At 36.9% G+C, this 17,854-nt stretch overlaps 1 protein-coding gene and 1 pseudogene across 2 annotated transcripts; one reads left to right on the top strand and one right to left on the bottom strand.

Moving 5' to 3' along the window:
* Positions 1–1,849: 1,849 nt before the first annotated feature.
* On the bottom strand, positions 1,850–6,702 carry LOC112280764 (uncharacterized). Its single transcript, XM_090250148.1, has 6 exons — positions 6,574–6,702; positions 5,860–6,140; positions 5,057–5,690; positions 4,755–4,906; positions 2,797–4,581; positions 1,850–2,423 (listed from the first exon to the last, which is right to left on the bottom strand). The coding sequence occupies exons 5-6, from the start codon at positions 4,523–4,525 to the stop codon at positions 2,041–2,043; spliced, it is 2,112 nt and encodes a 703-aa protein (XP_090106274.1). The 5' UTR covers positions 4,526–4,581; positions 4,755–4,906; positions 5,057–5,690; positions 5,860–6,140; positions 6,574–6,702; the 3' UTR covers positions 1,850–2,040.
* A 1,690-nt stretch (positions 6,703–8,392) lies between these two features.
* Positions 8,393–11,192, top strand: LOC112280765 (metal transporter Nramp3.2-like; annotated as a pseudogene). Its single transcript, XR_016502752.1, has 7 exons — positions 8,393–8,848; positions 9,080–9,216; positions 9,317–9,712; positions 9,946–10,202; positions 10,429–10,657; positions 10,754–10,813; positions 11,038–11,192. The product of XR_016502752.1 is annotated as a metal transporter Nramp3.2-like (transcript).
* Positions 11,193–17,854: the final 6,662 nt, after the last annotated feature.

Below are 17,854 nucleotides of genomic sequence, written 5' to 3'. Positions count from 1 at the left end.
AAATAGAAAATTCAAGTGTTAGAAAAGGAATTATTTAGTGTTTTATAATGTTTCAAGTTTTGTCTATTGTTGCCTTGGTTCATTAGATAAAGCCCAAGAAACCTATAAAATGTGAATTTAATGATTATGAATACTCAAAAAAAATTCTTGTATGGACCATAATATTATTTAGTAGGAATCAAAGGTCCTTAAAGATTAGAACAAATGGTTGAATATTTTAGTTCAAAATTGTTGAAGATTCAACATACAAGCAAAACAAGGAAGCAAAACTTACGACGACAATTGAGTGGAATTGAGAAGAATGGAAAAAAGACACCTACAGCCAATTATAAGAAATAATAGAAGTAAGGCAAAACATAAATGATGAATTATTGTCAACGTAAAGTAATTTTCCTTTGTTGAATGTTTAATTTACCTTTTATTGTATGCACACAAATGACATCCCTCTCCACCATTGAATAAGGTAAAAGCAGATATTATTGACCTAGCCTCAATTCCAATCCTTAAAATATAAACATGAATGGTCGAGGAAGGCATGGTAAACTATCAATAAAAACAACCAATTGGAGAAGAAGTTGAATATATATCATTATGTGAATTCACCATTCGCCTTTTCATTGTATTTTTCCAATAAGTCAATATCTCTCCATTTGTGAACCAAAGTTCTCTACTTCCACTTCACCTTTTCTTTTACTTGCTAACAAAAGCTCATTATTCCTCCATTGAAGTTGGAGTTAGTTTTTCTTTAATTACAATAAATAGTGATTGCAGGTGCACTTATGTTAATGCTACGACAGGTCTCAAGTTCAATTTCCAACATAGAAGTATAAGTCAAATATCATCGAAACCCTTCAACTCATTTGGAAAGGGAAAGCATTTCCACCATCGCTTGTACAATAGAGAAGCTACATAACATCCAAATCCAGTATTTTTTTTTAAAAAATTAAATATTATTTTAGTTTCCTTCATATTTTGCAAATTCTCTGCTGGTACTGTAAAGAATTTGTTGCAGTCAGGTATTTGCAAATTCATGTTTGTTTTTGGACATAAAATCACTAATCATCTATTTTTATTACCACATCCAGCCAAATCTAGCAACTTCAAGTAGTCTTTTGTAAAATGAAATTTGATTTTTTCATCCGATTTTTAAATATTTCATATTTTTTATTACACAAAAGTATCTTCATTTCAAAATGCCACACATTCCACCAAAAAAAGAACCATTATTTAGATCATTTTGCTTCCCAAATACCCAGCTGAAATAAATCCCTTGGATTGGAGAAGGAAGCCAACCTTCCCTTTGTTTTTTTTTCTTTTTTCCTTTTTCGAGCTCTAGCAAAATTGGTGACCCAAAAACTTTAGTGTAGCAAGAGCATCAACAATTGATATGTTTCGTCCATGATTTTGTACCCTTATCATCTAAACATGTAACTTCTTCACTCAATTATATTTTATTATACATGTAATTTTTTTCTCCAAAGAGTCAAGGTCATATGGCAAACAAAGATTTTTAAATAGAGGGATTTACAACAGAATATTTTATGTGAAATAATTTTTGTATCAACTTAGCAATATTTTGCCATGTTACAACATCCGTCTTTCTCCTTCAGCTGAATTGTATATATGTAAGTGGAAAAATTGCTAGTGGAAAAATTCAATGTCCTAAGTTATAATTCAAAATTATGTGATCTTGTCAAAAAAAAATTGGATATTTATATGTTCTGGTTATTCTTTACGTCCTGGATTGAGACACAGATCATTTGATAAAAATGAAAAATTAAATAAGAGGAACGAGAAGGAAAAGAAAATTTGAAAACCACTTCGAAAATGAACAGCTTCAGAGTCAGCATAGCATAATCTCCAATATAATTACTGTAAAACAGAGTAAAAAGAATGGGTTGCAAACTAAATGATAGAAAAAAGACTCACATCAGCTGAGAGATGAAATTCAACTCTGCCCTACACCATATCGCCCCGTCCTTCAACTCCATTATAGCGTTATCATCGTAGGAGGTGAATAAGAAGATGCATTTTGGGAAATCAGAGTAAGCATACACCGCCGAAGCCCGCAATCCTCTGTTCCAGCAACAGCTTGTTCAAAGCCATTTGAAAAGTTAGATCTGATTTCCTCATGATTTGCACCAACAAGAGGAAGGGAGATGAAATGCCAGATTGAGAGGTGTCAAAGCCGGAGCTATCTTCACCAAATCCAGCATCGTCTTCACCCCAATTGCCTGAAAAATCAAAGGCACCTTCTACAATTGTAACGGGAGGAGAGAATGGATCAACCCTGTGTCTTATACAATCAATCATTTTTTCATGAACATCGTTTCTCTCTAAAGACCGGTCAACAACTATATCGCCATTATATGAGTAACAACTTTTGGAGGGCCATAGGTAAGGTGCCTCTGAGTGTTTAAGACCTGCAATAGTAATTCAAAACCACTTTTCAGTCTCACATAGGAACTTCAAATGGAGTTTGCTAAACGAACCTTGATTCTTGATTCTATTATTATGTATCGGTTCTGCTGCCATTTCATTTAATGTGTCTTTTCAGATACTATTACACAAATTGTTCCAATTACCTCTAAATTATGTTTGAACAAATCACATTGCAGTCAATTATGTAAACCGATAACATAGTATCACAAAATAATGTAATCAATATCCATACTCTCTTGTTTGGATTCAGCAATTGGACAACACTCAACATCGCATACTCAGTATTCACAAACTATTCAGTACTCACAAGTTTTCGTGCAATATTTTCAAAGTCAGTCTAGAGTGAAGCGGTACCTGGAGTGGGCAATTGCACCGGCTGGTTTGGTTGTTGTTGGAGACTCTCAACGAGATCTTCAATCATAGCCTTGACATGCCGCTTTGTCAAGGAATGACCTGTGAAAATCCCTTGCCCATTGAAGCCATAGCTCTTGACCACCTTTTCGACTTTCTCACAACGATATTTACTTATGCACGCTTTGATGACCTTTTCTACAGCTTCACTGAAAGGTGCATGATAAGATGTGTCTTCCGGCGATGATAGAAAATTTTCAACAATGCCTTTAAGCTTGCGAGGCAGATCAGCAGGTGGTACTGCCACTTCCAAGGGGGAAAATTCTTCGTGCTTGTCTTGCAATTCAAGCATTTCCCGGATTGTCCTAGACAAAGTAATCCCTTCCTCTTTCAGCGCCTGCTGTAAATCTGTACTTAGAATCGTTCCTAACACTCGCTTTGCTGTGTGCATGCCTTCCACAGTTGACTGTGCAACATAAGTCACCAGTTCTTCAAACGCTGGAACATTAAACAGCAGTGCTCCAACATTGTGCTCCACTTTCTTAAAAACATCGCTGGAGGTTGCTGAAAGGTGTATTTTACGTAGTTTTTTCGCAATATCGAGTGGCTGCAGCGAATGCGCCTCAGGAACAGAAGCCTCATCCCCGTACAACTCCGCAAGCACGCAACATTGCATCTGCTGAAGCAACTGTTCTTTCTTCGTGCATTTTAATTCATCTATCAACTCGGGCGAAATCTTCGAATCGCAATACAAACCAAGTGAGCATGATATTTGCCAAGCTGTGTGGAGAAGTTTCATCTGACTTTGAAGGTCGCGGCCCTTGGCTTCCTTTCCCACGATATCCCAGATTGGTAGAAGGACTGCATCTTCATTGATGTCGATGATGAACCAGTTGGATCTATCTGAAGCGAGCTTTTGCACAAATTCATCATCATCAGCAGTAGAGGGGCCCAAGGCTCTGACGTACTCTCTCATATACAGGTCAGAAAACTCATCCTTGCGCCATGTTGTGCTTGCTTGCAACTTTTCGGCACTACCACTTGCTTTGGCTCCACCCACCTGAGACATAAAAATGCTGGCCGTAATCCTAGGCAGCTGTCGGCTTGCAGTTTCGATGAGGGTCGAAAGCTCAGTACCACCACTTGACCTTACACCCGCACCACGCAGCAAAATCCCTCCAACATGATACTCACGATCAGGAACATGGGATCCGTAAGTGTGAAGAAACGCTTTTGCTTGTCCCAGTGTCCGTAAATGACGAACGTCTTCTAAAGCCTCTTCGCTAAGACACATCTGTGAGTTATGAATCCGAAAGGAAGCTCGAGGAACGTAATGACATTCCATTTTCCACACCTCCTTCCTAAACCCTCTGGAAATCTCTCCAAGCTTTGATAGCTTTTGGGCTGCTCCATTCACACCAATCTCACCTCCAGCAAGAAAGCCCAAATCACCCAGCGCAGCCACTTTAAGAGCAACACTCCAGCCAGACACGCTCACAGTCTCAAAGAACCGATCACTTGTTGAAAAATCGGTAACTAGTCCGCTTCGAACAATATATTCCTGACATGGGGCCTTCAGTTTGCAGTCAGCAGGCATACGAAGGACCTGCCTTCTGGGTTTTTCAAGTTTTTGATCATCTCGACCAACTACTACACCATAGAGAGCCAATCCAGCACTCACGTTGACGATGAATCGCTCATCTCCCATACTCTCAGACATTGCGTTCGCCATCTCGAATGAAGGCCTGTTCAGCTTGAAGCCTTCGAAAACTGCATCCCTAATATGGTCTGCACATAATAATAATGCATACAAAGTATACTTCGTGACCCGCCTTCATCCAGCAGACATAAGAGATAGCATATCCATACCCAAACATGACGCCCTTAAGTATGCCCGACTGAGGCAAATGACAGCAATTGCAAAAAGCAACATGCAAAATCATCTGCAATGAAAAGTTTACCATCTTAACAAGAAGTTTCGATCGTTTTCAACCCTTCCAAAGGAGCTTCCCGTCAAGTTCTGCCTCCCAAATCCCCGACTGTCGGCAAGGAAAACCACCCATACAAATGCTTCCAACGGAAGAGATCAGCGGTCACCTCAACGTTTTACAATCTGTTGAACGACATGGATTGCGAAGAATAAGGTGTCTGAATTTATATCCACATTTGCGCCAGTAAACCAGCCTCTTGCATAACATTCCAGTGAAGCCTCAGCATGAAACATCAATAATAGCGTTGTTGGAATTGTCGGTAGAGAGCTTACTTGCAAGTTTCAAACAAGAAATATCTGAGTATCTCTTTCATTGCGATGCCCCAACTCTGCCGCACAAGAGCTGCGGCAACAAGTTTTGGCTCACACGACCCCACCACCACGGCAGAGGTTCAACGAAGGAGAGCCGAGGACAAAGTTAAAAAGGTCTATTGGCAAATGAGAAAGACTACATTCACCATACTGACACCACTGACCGCTCCAATCCCAAAGTGCGAACGGACCGTAAGCCTGCTTTGAGAATGGAGCAAATGGGACTCAGTGGTCACCTGAAGTAGTGAAAATGCATAATTCATGGCAAATCCTGTTCATTGACGATTCTATCAGAAGCTACAGACATTTTTGCAATAAAATGGTAGTGTACAGACAATTTCATGATAGACAGCCATGAGTCAGCCGATACGGATCCTGCCGACTGTCCTCCAAGTGGGATCCTTGCATTACACTTGGCCTAAAAACAGAATCAACATGGTCACATGCCAAGTGGGGAGGAAGGCTAGATCCAATCAATGTACGCTTTTGCAGACGCGTTTTTAGCCTGTGCCACGCCGGTCCCCGCCCGGGTCCGTCCGGGTCCCCTCCGCTTGCGCCACTCGTCCTTCCGCCCTTCTTTCTTTTCCTTCCCCGCCTTCAATATCATGGATATAAGTCCAAAAATAATCTCTATATCTATTAACCATCTGGCTTGCAAGCTAATAACATGTACTTTTACAATTAGTCTTAATGAATACAGTGATTACTACCATCATATTATCCCCATTGACATTGTTCCAGCTTAACTCTATAGCTGCATTTACCTGGATATTAGCATCATCTTGTCAAAGGCGAGTTAACTTGTAGTTATGGCTAAGATCCAGCATAGTCAATTAAAGAAGCTTCAAGTCCGAAGGTAAGTTTTTACAATGGAGCGACTCCCATCAGAGCCACCTAAGTTCTTGGCGCCATTGGGGCCACTTCGATAAGTCATCTAGCTCTATATTGAAAGCGTATAGTACCAGAATGTGCAATTCTTCCATGCCCGCAAATTTCGAAGCTTCACATGGCACATCAATACTTCTGCTTCCAGAGAGATTGATGCCTTGAACACATTTTGCGCCATGTACATGGTACGATATTCACCAATGCAAATCAATGGCAGCCATAACCAGCATTCTTTTCTAAAAAAACCTTATTGCAACTTCATAACCAGCTATGCTACAACGCAAATGCCAAATTGCAGAGCTTGTGGAATTAAGAAATATGCCATCGTTGCAATCCATCAAGTCTTTCAAACAATGTTGTGCAAGCACCAATATTTTAATGAACTTCCAGCATCCCAAGCCCTTGTAAATACGCAGCCCTAAGGTTGTTTGCGTGCAAGAAAGGACCCAGCTAGCATAGATTGATGGTACTATATGAACAATGCAACAAAACAAACCAAACTTCGCATCACACAAACCTCCTAAAAATGGGCAAGGCATTGGAAACAGTCCATCAAGAATGACGATCATTAATCGATTGCACAAACACACCTTGTTTTTTTTCAGTATCTTTGAGACTAATAGAATCCCACAAGCGCGTTGTCTCCTCGGACTTCGTGTCTTGCGTCTAACAATATTTCTCCCCATGTCACGAAGCAAATCATGCATACTTAACCTGCCAAATTCCACTTTCACTAATGACCTGTCCTCCAGCTCGTGCAAGGATGAACCACGGAATTAGGAAGTAGAGCAATAACTAGGGCTGCATCGCTCGCATGACCTCCAAATGGCCACAGCTACGTCCTCAAGCAAGCCTTCCATCAGGTAGGCTTTTTCTCGGAAAATCGCTTTTTTTCGATCTCCTAGACAATCGTAGCTGATGAGCAGTTTGTCAGAAAGAGTTTTATTCTCTTTCAAATTGCCTCCTTCCCAATTTCTCTTTCGCCAGGGTCTAGAATATTGGACAACATACACCCCATCAGTTTCAGCGCCAGTGGATGTCCACCACAAGCGTCTGCAACTGCTGCCGCTGAATCACTAAAGCATTCGCTTGGAGTCTCGCTCAAGAATGCATGCCAGTTGAAAAGGTCTCTGGAACCACTGCAGTTGAGCATCTTTACTTCGTACACGTCCTTGCAGACTGCTGGTCTCGTTGCAAGTGTCAATGCTTCTCGATTCCGTGATGTAATCACCATTCGACTGCCAGACCCAAGCATTTCGATGGCTGGAACCAGATTCTCGAACTGGCCTACATCGTCTATGTCGTCAACATCGAGGAGAACTCTTACACACCTCAAGGCATCAAACCTCCGTAGGAAATCCCGGTACTACTGATCTCTAGGTCATTTCAAGCCAATTGTCGCAGGAGCTGTTCCTGCAACTCCAGTGGCTTACTTGACCTCACATCCTTCAAAAAACAATGGTTTTCACATCTGAAGTCCAAGGATGGCGGAGTTCTGTACTAGAAAAGCAGTGACGATAAATAGTTGGAGCCTTAGTGGTCTCCCAATGGCCGTCTTCACGCCATGAGACTTTCTGGCACTGCCAGTACTTTTGTTCCTTTGGTGAATATCAATGCCCTCCCAGAGGTAAGCATTTCTTGGAAAGTCCAACCTCGCCTGTACCACTCAAACTCTACTACATAGGAAGGTAGCCTCTCTTCTAGAAATTCATAAGACTGGTCAGACCCCTCTGGACCCAGTGTTTGCCATAATAACACGTCCCTGACCGTGAAAGGTATTTGTTCGCGGGTTCGTGAACCTGGTTTGATACCGGGAAGACCTGCATTTGCATCTTTTCCCCCAGCTGCAACGTTTTTGACGGATGCAAATCCAAAGATCGAGTCCATTTGAGGAAAAACTTCAGTTTGTCGGCATCATCATCTTGCATGATGCAGAGACAATCAACCCAAATATACTTTTCTCCGAGACCTCCAGTCACCTGGCCTTCCCGTCTGAGCTTTCTAAAGGATACAACACTACCTGAACATTGACGTTCTCAAGATTGGAACTTGCCAGCGGTCGCTATCGGAGGTTCCATTCACTAAAGAATTCAGCAACCTTTCTTCACAAAATGCACTGCTCCAAATTTGCAAGATTTCGTCAAGAGTATGGTCTCTTAAGCCATAAACATGAGGTCTTAGATGTATAGGACGATCAGATCTATAGAAGCCAACTGCTGCAAAATTGAATGCGTTTCAGCGGTCGCATAAACCGTTCGAATCCATGACCATGCTGTTGGAGAAGCCTTGGGTTCTTTCCAATCTGTAACTGCTTCTATATGATCCTCAAGCTATATAAACGATTTACAACTAAAAGTTGACCCCGGTGGCACATCTAACTATTGCTCCAATGATCCGTGGAGCTAGAATATGAGGTGGTCGATCCAAAGAAAGTTATCATTTTCCCTAAACCGGTCGAACTCATCCAGGAATCCACCACTGAGTCAATATTGCCGAAGGCCCTCCGAGCAAAACCAGCGACATGGGTTTTTGATGAGAATTGCTTACCTTGACCTGGGGAACATCGAGAGTGACCTTCAGTTGGGGGCGACTACGGGACACGCCCTCTTATCCAGGAGCTACGATCATGGGCCTTCTTATCCAGAAGCTTGCTGCGAGGCTGGGAGTTGCATCGGGTAGCCATTTGGCAGAGCTCTGCAGAGTGGAGTATCCTGGATGGGCCCGTTTGGTTCTTTGGGTCATGACCGAGATTGCCATCATTGGCGCCGATGTTCAGCAGGTCATTGGAAGTACTATTGCCTTCCGGCTCCTATCAAATGGCTGGATACCCCTCTGGGCTGGTGTGCTCATCACTGGCATCGACTGGTATGCACATGTTCTTAATCTTATACCAATTTTTTCTAGAGGCACACGTTGCATCTTTGAGTTGTGATTGGGATCACAGACTTGCTGTTCGATTCGTTTTTAACCAAAAACTTGGTGACGATCCTCAAGGTTTACAAGCCTTTTTGGAGCATGTGTGTGACGGGAATTGAATCGTGCCTTTGGTACTCTGATGAGAGACTGATATCTGTTTTTTAATGTAAATATTTCCAGGTTCTTGTTCCTCTTTTTGGAGAATTTCGGCGTTTGGAAATTGGAGCTCTTATTTTGTGTATTTATTGGAATCATGGAGGTTTCATTTGCTTGGATGTTCGGCGAAACCAACTCAGACGTCCAAGCTGTTGCCTCTGGTGCGCTAGCTTCTCTTTTCAACTCGACCATTTTGCAAGATCTGTCGTGATTACAAATTATATAAGTTACCGTGCTTAATATCTGGTGGCAGCCTTCCAGGTCTTGTGTTTCCTTCCGTCCCCAGAACAGCTGTGGACAAGGTGGTTGGGATCGTTGGGGCTGTCATCATGCCACATAACATATTTCTGCATTCTGCTCTAGTCCAATCGCGGAACATAGATACCTCCAAGAAGAGCCGCGTGCGCGAAGCTCTTCGGTATTACAACATCGAATCGGCGGTCGCTCTTTTCATTTCCTTCTTGATCAACCTTTGCATCATGGCTATTTTTGCCAAGGCCTTCTATGGGAAAGAGGAAGCAGGAATTATTGGTCTTGCAAATGCTGGGGAGTACCTTCAACGGAGATATGGGGGTGGCTTTTTCCCAATTTTTTATATATGGGCCATTGGATTGTTAGCAGCTGGTCAGAGCAGCACGATGACAGGCACATACACTGGTATGTCTTTGACATGACTTGGTTTTTCTAAGAAGCCTACTAAAGTTCAGGAATGCGAGTGGGTAACTCATGACGAAGATTGAATTCTCAGAATTGTCTTAGTCGCGACAGAATTCATAAAGGGATAGGCACAGAGAAATACTTTGAGGCTTTCAGAGAAATATGTTGTACGAAGAGGCAGACTAGAGGTGTCCAGATCAGGCAGGATCTAATGGGCGCTTGTTCTGTTGCAGGGCAATTTGTCATGGATGGCTTCCTCGACCTGCGTGTGAAAAAATGGGGTCGAGTGCTGGTTACATGACTTGTCGCAATCGTTCCAACTATCATTTTGGCTCTTGCCTTCGACAGCTCGGAGAACGAACTAGATAATCTGAGCGAATGACTAAATGTGTTGCAATCCATTCAGCTGCCATTTGCTCTCATCCCGCTCCTGTGTTTAGTGTCCAACACACGGGTTATGGGTGTTTTTGTTATTAGCAAAGTTACCAATGTACGCCATGGCCTGGAAACCTTAAGTTCTACTATAAACCTTTATGCATTATCACTGCTTCTTTGTATCACGCAGTTGCGCACGCAACTGGTAGATGCTAAGGGTGTGCCTTTGCTCTGACTTGGATTCTGTTTTTGCAATAAATTCTGTTCTCGTATGAGTTATGACCATGTTCCTTGTTGCAGTTAGTCATGGCTTAATGTCGTGTACACTCGACTGATTGCAGGTTATAGCTTGGAGCATTGCGCCGTTGGTAATGGCAATCAACATGTACCTGTTGTTTGTGTCTATTTTCGGCGCCCTTCTCTAGTCTACCGTGGTGACAGTGGTCTTAGAGCGGCCACTACTTTTTACATCGCCTTCATCGTCTACCTGGTACTCGAACCTGCACAAGAAGACGGGAATTGGGTGTACATCAAGCGGAAATTCATCACGCGGATGCTTGCCAAATCTAGGTCAGTCACCTCTCTTGTACACGTCGCACCTCTAGTCAGTTCTAAGAAGAGCGGCACTTGAGCAATCTGATTCAAAGCCGTTGTCTGTGATGCCAGGAAATCACCCGACTCAGTGAAAGACGAGGCTTCAATGCTGGTATCAAGTACCGACTCAACGTAAGCAAGAATACTTTGTTTTCCTGCCCAAGTAGTACAATTTGTGCACTAGTAACGTACATTCATGGTACATGTATTCATACAGTTTACATAAGGTGATCATAGAACGTGACAATTATCCCAAAATTCTGTACTCCATTTCTGGAGCTACACTGCAATATCGTTTAACATATCGACTGCAGTTGTACCTTGAGGATTCTTTGCCAATAACTCCCATCCTTCAGGACTCCCTTATGTAGACAGGATGGAGACCAGTAGCTCGACCTTCGCAGCAGCTGTAGCGTTTGATACTCAAAAAATGAATACCTAGTTCAATCGCCGACGCCTTCATATGAGAGGTACATGAATTCCCCAGACTAAAAGTGAATTTTTTCCCCCTGGACTCATTTACCTTAAAATTGTTAAACAAATTTGCGCATTAGGTTTCAACATGAGATGCAGATGCAGTGAAACTGATCATGCTGTGCATCCGTTTCTATGTTTCGCTCATTGCTACTGATTAGCCCACTGAGCAGTGGGCCAGCTAATAGTTTACTCAGTTGATGCGAACAGATTCACAGCTGTTGGAAATGGACCAGGAGAAAAACTCGTTCATATCTCTAGATGCAATTAGTGTAGGCACACAGATATGGACACTTAAGTAAGTGCCTCGATAGAGGAAATGCGGCAAGCAGGGTCTGGCTTATATCCACCGCAGCTTATGCGTGGCCAGGGGATGCATTGCAACCGATCGGAGTCAGAGTAACGGTATCCAACTGATTCATACCTCACTTCGAATAAAAACCTGTTCTCGATCCAGACCACAAAGGTCGAGGGGAAGCCAACAATGAACTCCAACAATTCAGAGAACTCAGAGAACTCTTCAGGAGCTGGCTTCAGGAGGTTGTAAACCACAACCTCAAGGGCGAAAGGTGTTCCATCTTGCACTTTCCTATGGCACTAGATGTAATCTTCATTTGTTCAAGTTTCTTCAACTATGATCAATCACAGGTTTCTAGGAAGGGCATCAGGATGTCAAAGCAACTCCCTCTGAGAAATAGCTCTGCTTTCTTACATTCAAGGCATGGATACCACCAAGTTTACATTACAATAAGGTTTTGGGACCAATCATGCCGAACTTGAGCAAGGCCAAACTTGTTCAGAGTCTGGAGAGAACCATAGCCATATTTGGGGTGCATTTGTGGGCCTGGGAGTGCTCACTGTAGACTCTTCAAACATGAGGGTTCATACTAGGACAAGTATTTTGTGGTTCGGGAGAATCAGCCCGTCGACTGGTGCCCTTCTTGGATGATAGCATCAACTTCTTATCCCCTCATCAACCACCTAAGGCTCCTCCATTGTTACCTTGGCATGTAGTGTACAGTCTTACCTCCCATAAGTTCCTCCAAAATAAGTAATTGATTTTTGCCAAAACGACCTTTGTTCTAAGGCAACTAAGTTATAAGTTCTAAGTTTTAGAAAGTTTGGTTTTATAACTTATGAAAGGGAAACACTTTCTTTTAGGTGGTTTGAGAAAGGGTTTGTAGGTGATAGAGATGGTGGGGTGATGTGTTGTGGGGTCATAGGGGTTTTTCTTTTTACATCCTATTTTAATTAATTTTTTCACACCCAGCCCCCCTTTAAATCCTAATTCTAACTCCACTTCCTACAAGTTATAACTCCTCATTAGTTAAGGATTTGGGTCCAAACCACCTCCATAATCTATTAGAGGTGGGATTGTATTAAGTAGAAGAATGTGGGCTCTCTTGCCCACTATCCATAATATCTTGTTGAAATTTGAAGAGATCATGAAGGCAAAATCCATCATGGTTCCAATTCCAAATTAGAAGATAAATCTTAAAAAAATAATAATATAAGTCAATAATTATCAACTACATATTTTTTGCAAAACTATAAATTTTAAGGAAATGCACATTGCAATATAGTCTTAAGAATTCTACTTTATCTATGTAAACACTAAACTTGAACACTTCTACCTCTTCTTCAACAAAATCCATTCCAACAATTATCAAAAGTATAGTTTTTTCTTCCATAAGTTAAGGAATAGTTTTAAGGAAATTATATACTTTATAAAGGAGGTGTAAGTGGAATATGAAAGATAGTTGTTATAGAACAATGTCAATAGACAAAGAAAGTCTTAACTTATCAAAGAAAGACTACATGAAATAAAAAAGAAGAAATTAAAGAAATGAAGTGCAGGACTACAAACAATGAAGCAAAGGGACAAGGTAGGAGCATAGAATGGTAGCAACTTTAAAAATTACTTCAGCTTTAACTAGTGCTTATGAAGAAAAAAGATTGTACCAAAGCTCAATGGATGAATGTCAAAAGGAACATAAAGAGAAACATAAAAAGTAGCCAAGGACAATGGCAATGGAGGAGCATGGTACTATTCCAAGAGAAGTGAAGAAAAGGTAGAAGTAAAATCATATGAAAAAAAAAAAAAAAAAAAAAAAAAAACTTTATCCTAATTATGGATTAACCCTATTCATGGTTTAATCCTTGTGGATTCAACCTTAAAACTAGAGTCTATCCCTACTCCTTCTTCTATTGATAGAAGGTTTCATTAGAAATAGGACACAAATTCTAGAGACTTAACTAAAATCATGTGAACTTATTTCATATTGTTGGTTAGCTCATTCTTAATGCAATAATGCTATAGGGCTTTCCTTAAAAAATATACTAATGTATTTGACGCATATTGAGATGCTAAAAGTATTTTCCTTTTCAACACATAAAATTGAATAATTCATCCAAATTCAACACAACATCCTCCCCTTCTTCCCTCTCAAATTCTACCAAAAAAACATTTTCCATCAAGATTGGACTTTTTTGCTTTAGGAATATGAGCAAGAAAGAGTTTGTTATATGAATAATAGATATTTCTTTCCTACTGCAAGGATTTTTTTAAACATTCCAATTCTCAATTATTTTAGCTATCATTGTGAGGAGAGTTTATGCACTAATGTTATTGAAGAAAAATAAAGTTGGACCTCAAAAGCATCTTTTGTACCTTAAATTGTAAAACATGCAATGTATAGTTACAAAGCAGCAAATGCTAACTCTTGGCCCTAGAGCACCATTTCCATAATCTCTTCAGTATCAATGAATTTGGAGTTGAACAATCTCCAACATCATTAGCAATTATTGAATTTTTAAAAATAGATTGTGATTTTTAGTCATCTTTTTAATCCAAAGTTGCTTCAATGTAGAAGAGCTTATGATTCTGAATTTTTTTGTTAGAGATGAGATGTGATGACGAGAGTCATCACCAATCGACCACTAAAATAAGTAATCAACAAATAACATATCACAATCATACTTCATTTAAATATCTTACTTTAATAAAAAATTTACAACTAAATATGTTTTAGAATAAAAAAATTAAATATCCTAATTTTAATAAGATTGATACTATCATCTACCATTATATCCTTCATTGTGATTCATAGCTATAATTAATCGTATAAAATCATATTGACGTATAGGAGACACATATTACTCTTTATTAAAAATTAAAAAATAAATATATATATATATATATATATATATATATAAGAACATGAAATTGAATGTAAAATAAAAAAACTAACTTCTATAGTTATAGGTAAGGCTATTATTATAAATTTTCTACAATGATTAAGTAAAAAATAATTATTTGAAATTTTCCAACTAATTTCAATATCTCATTTGAAGTATTGTCTTTTTAGATTTCAAATCAAACCTATGGTTATTTCTTTAGGAAAAATATACATACTTTTTCAAATTGGAAATATATGATGTAGATTCTTGTTATGAGTTTTCTATCTAATAGATATATTGTATAATTCAAAGTGTTTTAAATTAAAAAATTTGTGATATTGCTATAATTCTCTAACTACATACTTGGCTTCTCTTTTTGGAAATTTTTTATAAGAAACCATTTCCACCAACCACCTTTGAAAAATATCTCCATAACAATTTCATTTGCTTTTCATAAATGATTTAGAGAATTGTGTAATTTCAAAAACTCTTTGATTTGTGGAACTAACAATTAATTCTAATACAAAAAAAACCATCTATGAAAACTATGGTATTGAATTTCAAAAGAATTTATGAGGCCCAATGCATCTAGTACCTTTGAATAATAAAATTTTACATTAAGTAAAACTAGAAGGATCCAAGCATTTGAGCATGTACACTCTAACTTTATTATTGTCATTCTTTACTATGTTACATTCTCTTTGTTATTCCAAAATCCTAAGGAACAAATGAATGTGGTTCAAAAATCATTTTTTTTGTCACTATCACTCTTCCAAATATTATAGCTTGTATAGCTAGAAAAATAATTAATAAGAAGTTGAATATAATTACAAAGCATCATTAATATAGCAAATAGAATGTACCATTAATACAACCACCATAATGTTTCATTAATATAGTAGCTACAATGTTCATTTTTCATAATATTATATTTTCAACTAGATTTCTATAATTATACTATCAAATTAATATTAAAAACTTCTTTTTAATCATGTGCACTTTGGTTGCCAAAGATGTGATAATAATAATAATGTCATGATGTGGACCATTTATTAATTAAAAATTGATTATATGATTACTTTAGCTCTTTGTTATGTATTAACTCTATTAGTATTATTTATATATTAGTATGTGTTTAGGTTGAAAATCAATCTTTGATTGAAGATTGGAAAATAGTAGGATAGATGGTGGAATTTTAAAATACCGGTAGTAAAAGCAACAATGGCCAAATTATAGCCATTGAAAGTAGACCTAACCCCTATTTCTCTTGCCTTCCTATTAATCAATGAGATTAGAGAGTAGGTATTTAAAGAGGTGAAGTTTGAGAGTTTAATCATTTGAATAGATTTTGAATCTTGAAAGTTAAGAGTTTTGGATTTTGAAGGTTCTCTTAGTACTTTAAGGTACTTTGAATGTCAAATAATCTTAGGATAGGAGAATCACATGCTACATGTATAATATGTATTTATTCAAAGTTTTGTAATATAGATTTTTATATATTGGATTTTGATGTATGGAATTTGATTGAGGTTTTTTTAAAATATGATATTCTAGAAAATCACTAAAGACAAGCTAAGCTATTTATGAGAGGTGGTTTCAAGTAACAAATTCACCACATCAAGGAATAAGAGGACTTAGAAGTAAAGGGATCCAACAAGATTGGATTTCAACTTTGGTCATTTTCGAAGGTCATATCTTGATATTTATAGGTTGTATGATTATGAGATTTAATATATGGCTCTTTTAGCAAGTTGATTACATATCTACAAAATTTTGGAAATATAGAATCAATATTTTTTGAATTATGCATAAGTTAGTGACAAAAGGTGAAGACAAAGAAAAGATGATGGATTGAATTGAAGAGATGGAAGAACTTCTTATTGAAACTTATTACAACAAGAAGTTTGATGTTTTTTAAACAAACAACATGCAACATAACAACACATCCAAATGTAATTATTTGAAGTATATATGATGGTAAGGCTTGGCTCGATTAGATATTATATTCCACAATATGACATCCAATAGAAATTTGATTTGAAAAAAAAAGAGAACCTTCAAATATATATATTAAGATTTAGATTAGCATTAAGTAAGAAGAATATATTTTGAAATTCTATCACTTTTTTATTAATTACTTCTGTATTAAATTTTATTGATATTGAATTTAATTCAAAAAACATATATAATATAATATTTTTTAATCTTATACATTAAATGCCATATCGTCTTTTAAAATTCGAATATAACATAATTAGAATTTAGTCAACCTTTGTTATATTCAATTTCTTAGAACCAAAGAAATTGTTGACTATATAGTGTAGTGTAGGATAGGTAGAGATTGGGACTAGCAAAATATATTGACTGTTACTTGAAGTTGATTTTAATATGGTTGATAATAACAAGGTCTGATTGTAATAAAGATTATAGTTGAAAAGAGTAGGAATTCTATATTTGAAAAATTCTATCATATAATACATTTCAAATATGCACAAGCTATGAAAATATATTAATTTTTAAAAATCAAATTCTGAGATACTAAAATATTTCAGATTTTTAATTTTAATAGGTCTTTATTAAAACTAATTTTAATCTTATTCATTAATAGTTATATTACAATTGATCATACAATGAATATTTATTAGAAAATTTGTATGTACATTGATTCGAATATATTTTATAAAATAGTTGTTATTCATAAAATATTATAAAAATCTAATAAATTTTAAAAAACATTGTTGCACTTTTGTTGGTGTTTTCAAAAGAACTTTAAAAAGTATTTATGTTAATAACTTTTAATATATATTTTTATAATATTTTTATAAATACTTTAAAAAATCTGTTGTTAATTATTATTGATATAATGTCACATTTAAATAATTACTAGTTTTTTAAATTTGACTCATTATATGTAAAAATTAGAATAAAAATATGAAAAATTAAGACTTTGATCAATTTAGAAGCAATGGAGAAATTACGAAGAATAAAAAATAATATTGGGATTTGAAAAATAATGTATAAATACAAAGAAGAAATCAAAGACAAGCTATATAACAATAAATTATTTTAAAATTTTTAACAAAAATACAAATATTTATTGGACTATTGGGAAAAAAAATTTTAAAAAAAAACCAACCAATAAACAAAAAAAACAAAAGAAAAACATAAAAATTTAAAATATACATATATTCCTTGAAATTTTAAAGAAAATAATAAATTTTTTGTCTCTACAATTATAGGGACAAATTCATTGCATGTGTATATTTTATAATTATAATTTAATTTATAAAATAATAATATAATATTATTTCAAAAATTAATATAATAAATGCTATATTTCTAGATTAGATACAATAATACATAAAGAAGCTATTTTTATGGTACCATCAACAATTTCCTTATTTTGTTTAATAATTCAATTCATCAATAGAATTCAATGTAGATGAAAAATTCTTTGAAAATTTAAAAATCCTAAAATATTATAGTATTGATAAGATTTAGATGCCACAATATAGAATG

The sequence above is a fragment of the Physcomitrium patens genome, chromosome 4 (genome assembly GCF_059467195.1).
Source record: "Physcomitrium patens ecotype Gransden chromosome 4, ASM5946719v1, whole genome shotgun sequence".
NCBI lineage: Eukaryota > Viridiplantae > Streptophyta > Bryopsida > Funariales > Funariaceae > Physcomitrium > Physcomitrium patens.
Note: the sequence above shows the minus strand (reverse complement) of the source record. Positions and strands in the feature narration are given on the sequence as shown.

Coding starts and splice junctions, on each gene's coding strand:
- LOC112280764 (XM_090250148.1), bottom strand. CDS start 4,525: ATGGCGAACGCAATGTCTGAGAGTATGGGAGATGAGCGATTCATCGTC. Junction 2,424..2,796: donor GGTGCAATTGCCCACTCCAG/GTACCGCTTCAC, acceptor TTACTATTGCAG/GTCTTAAACACTCAGAGGCA.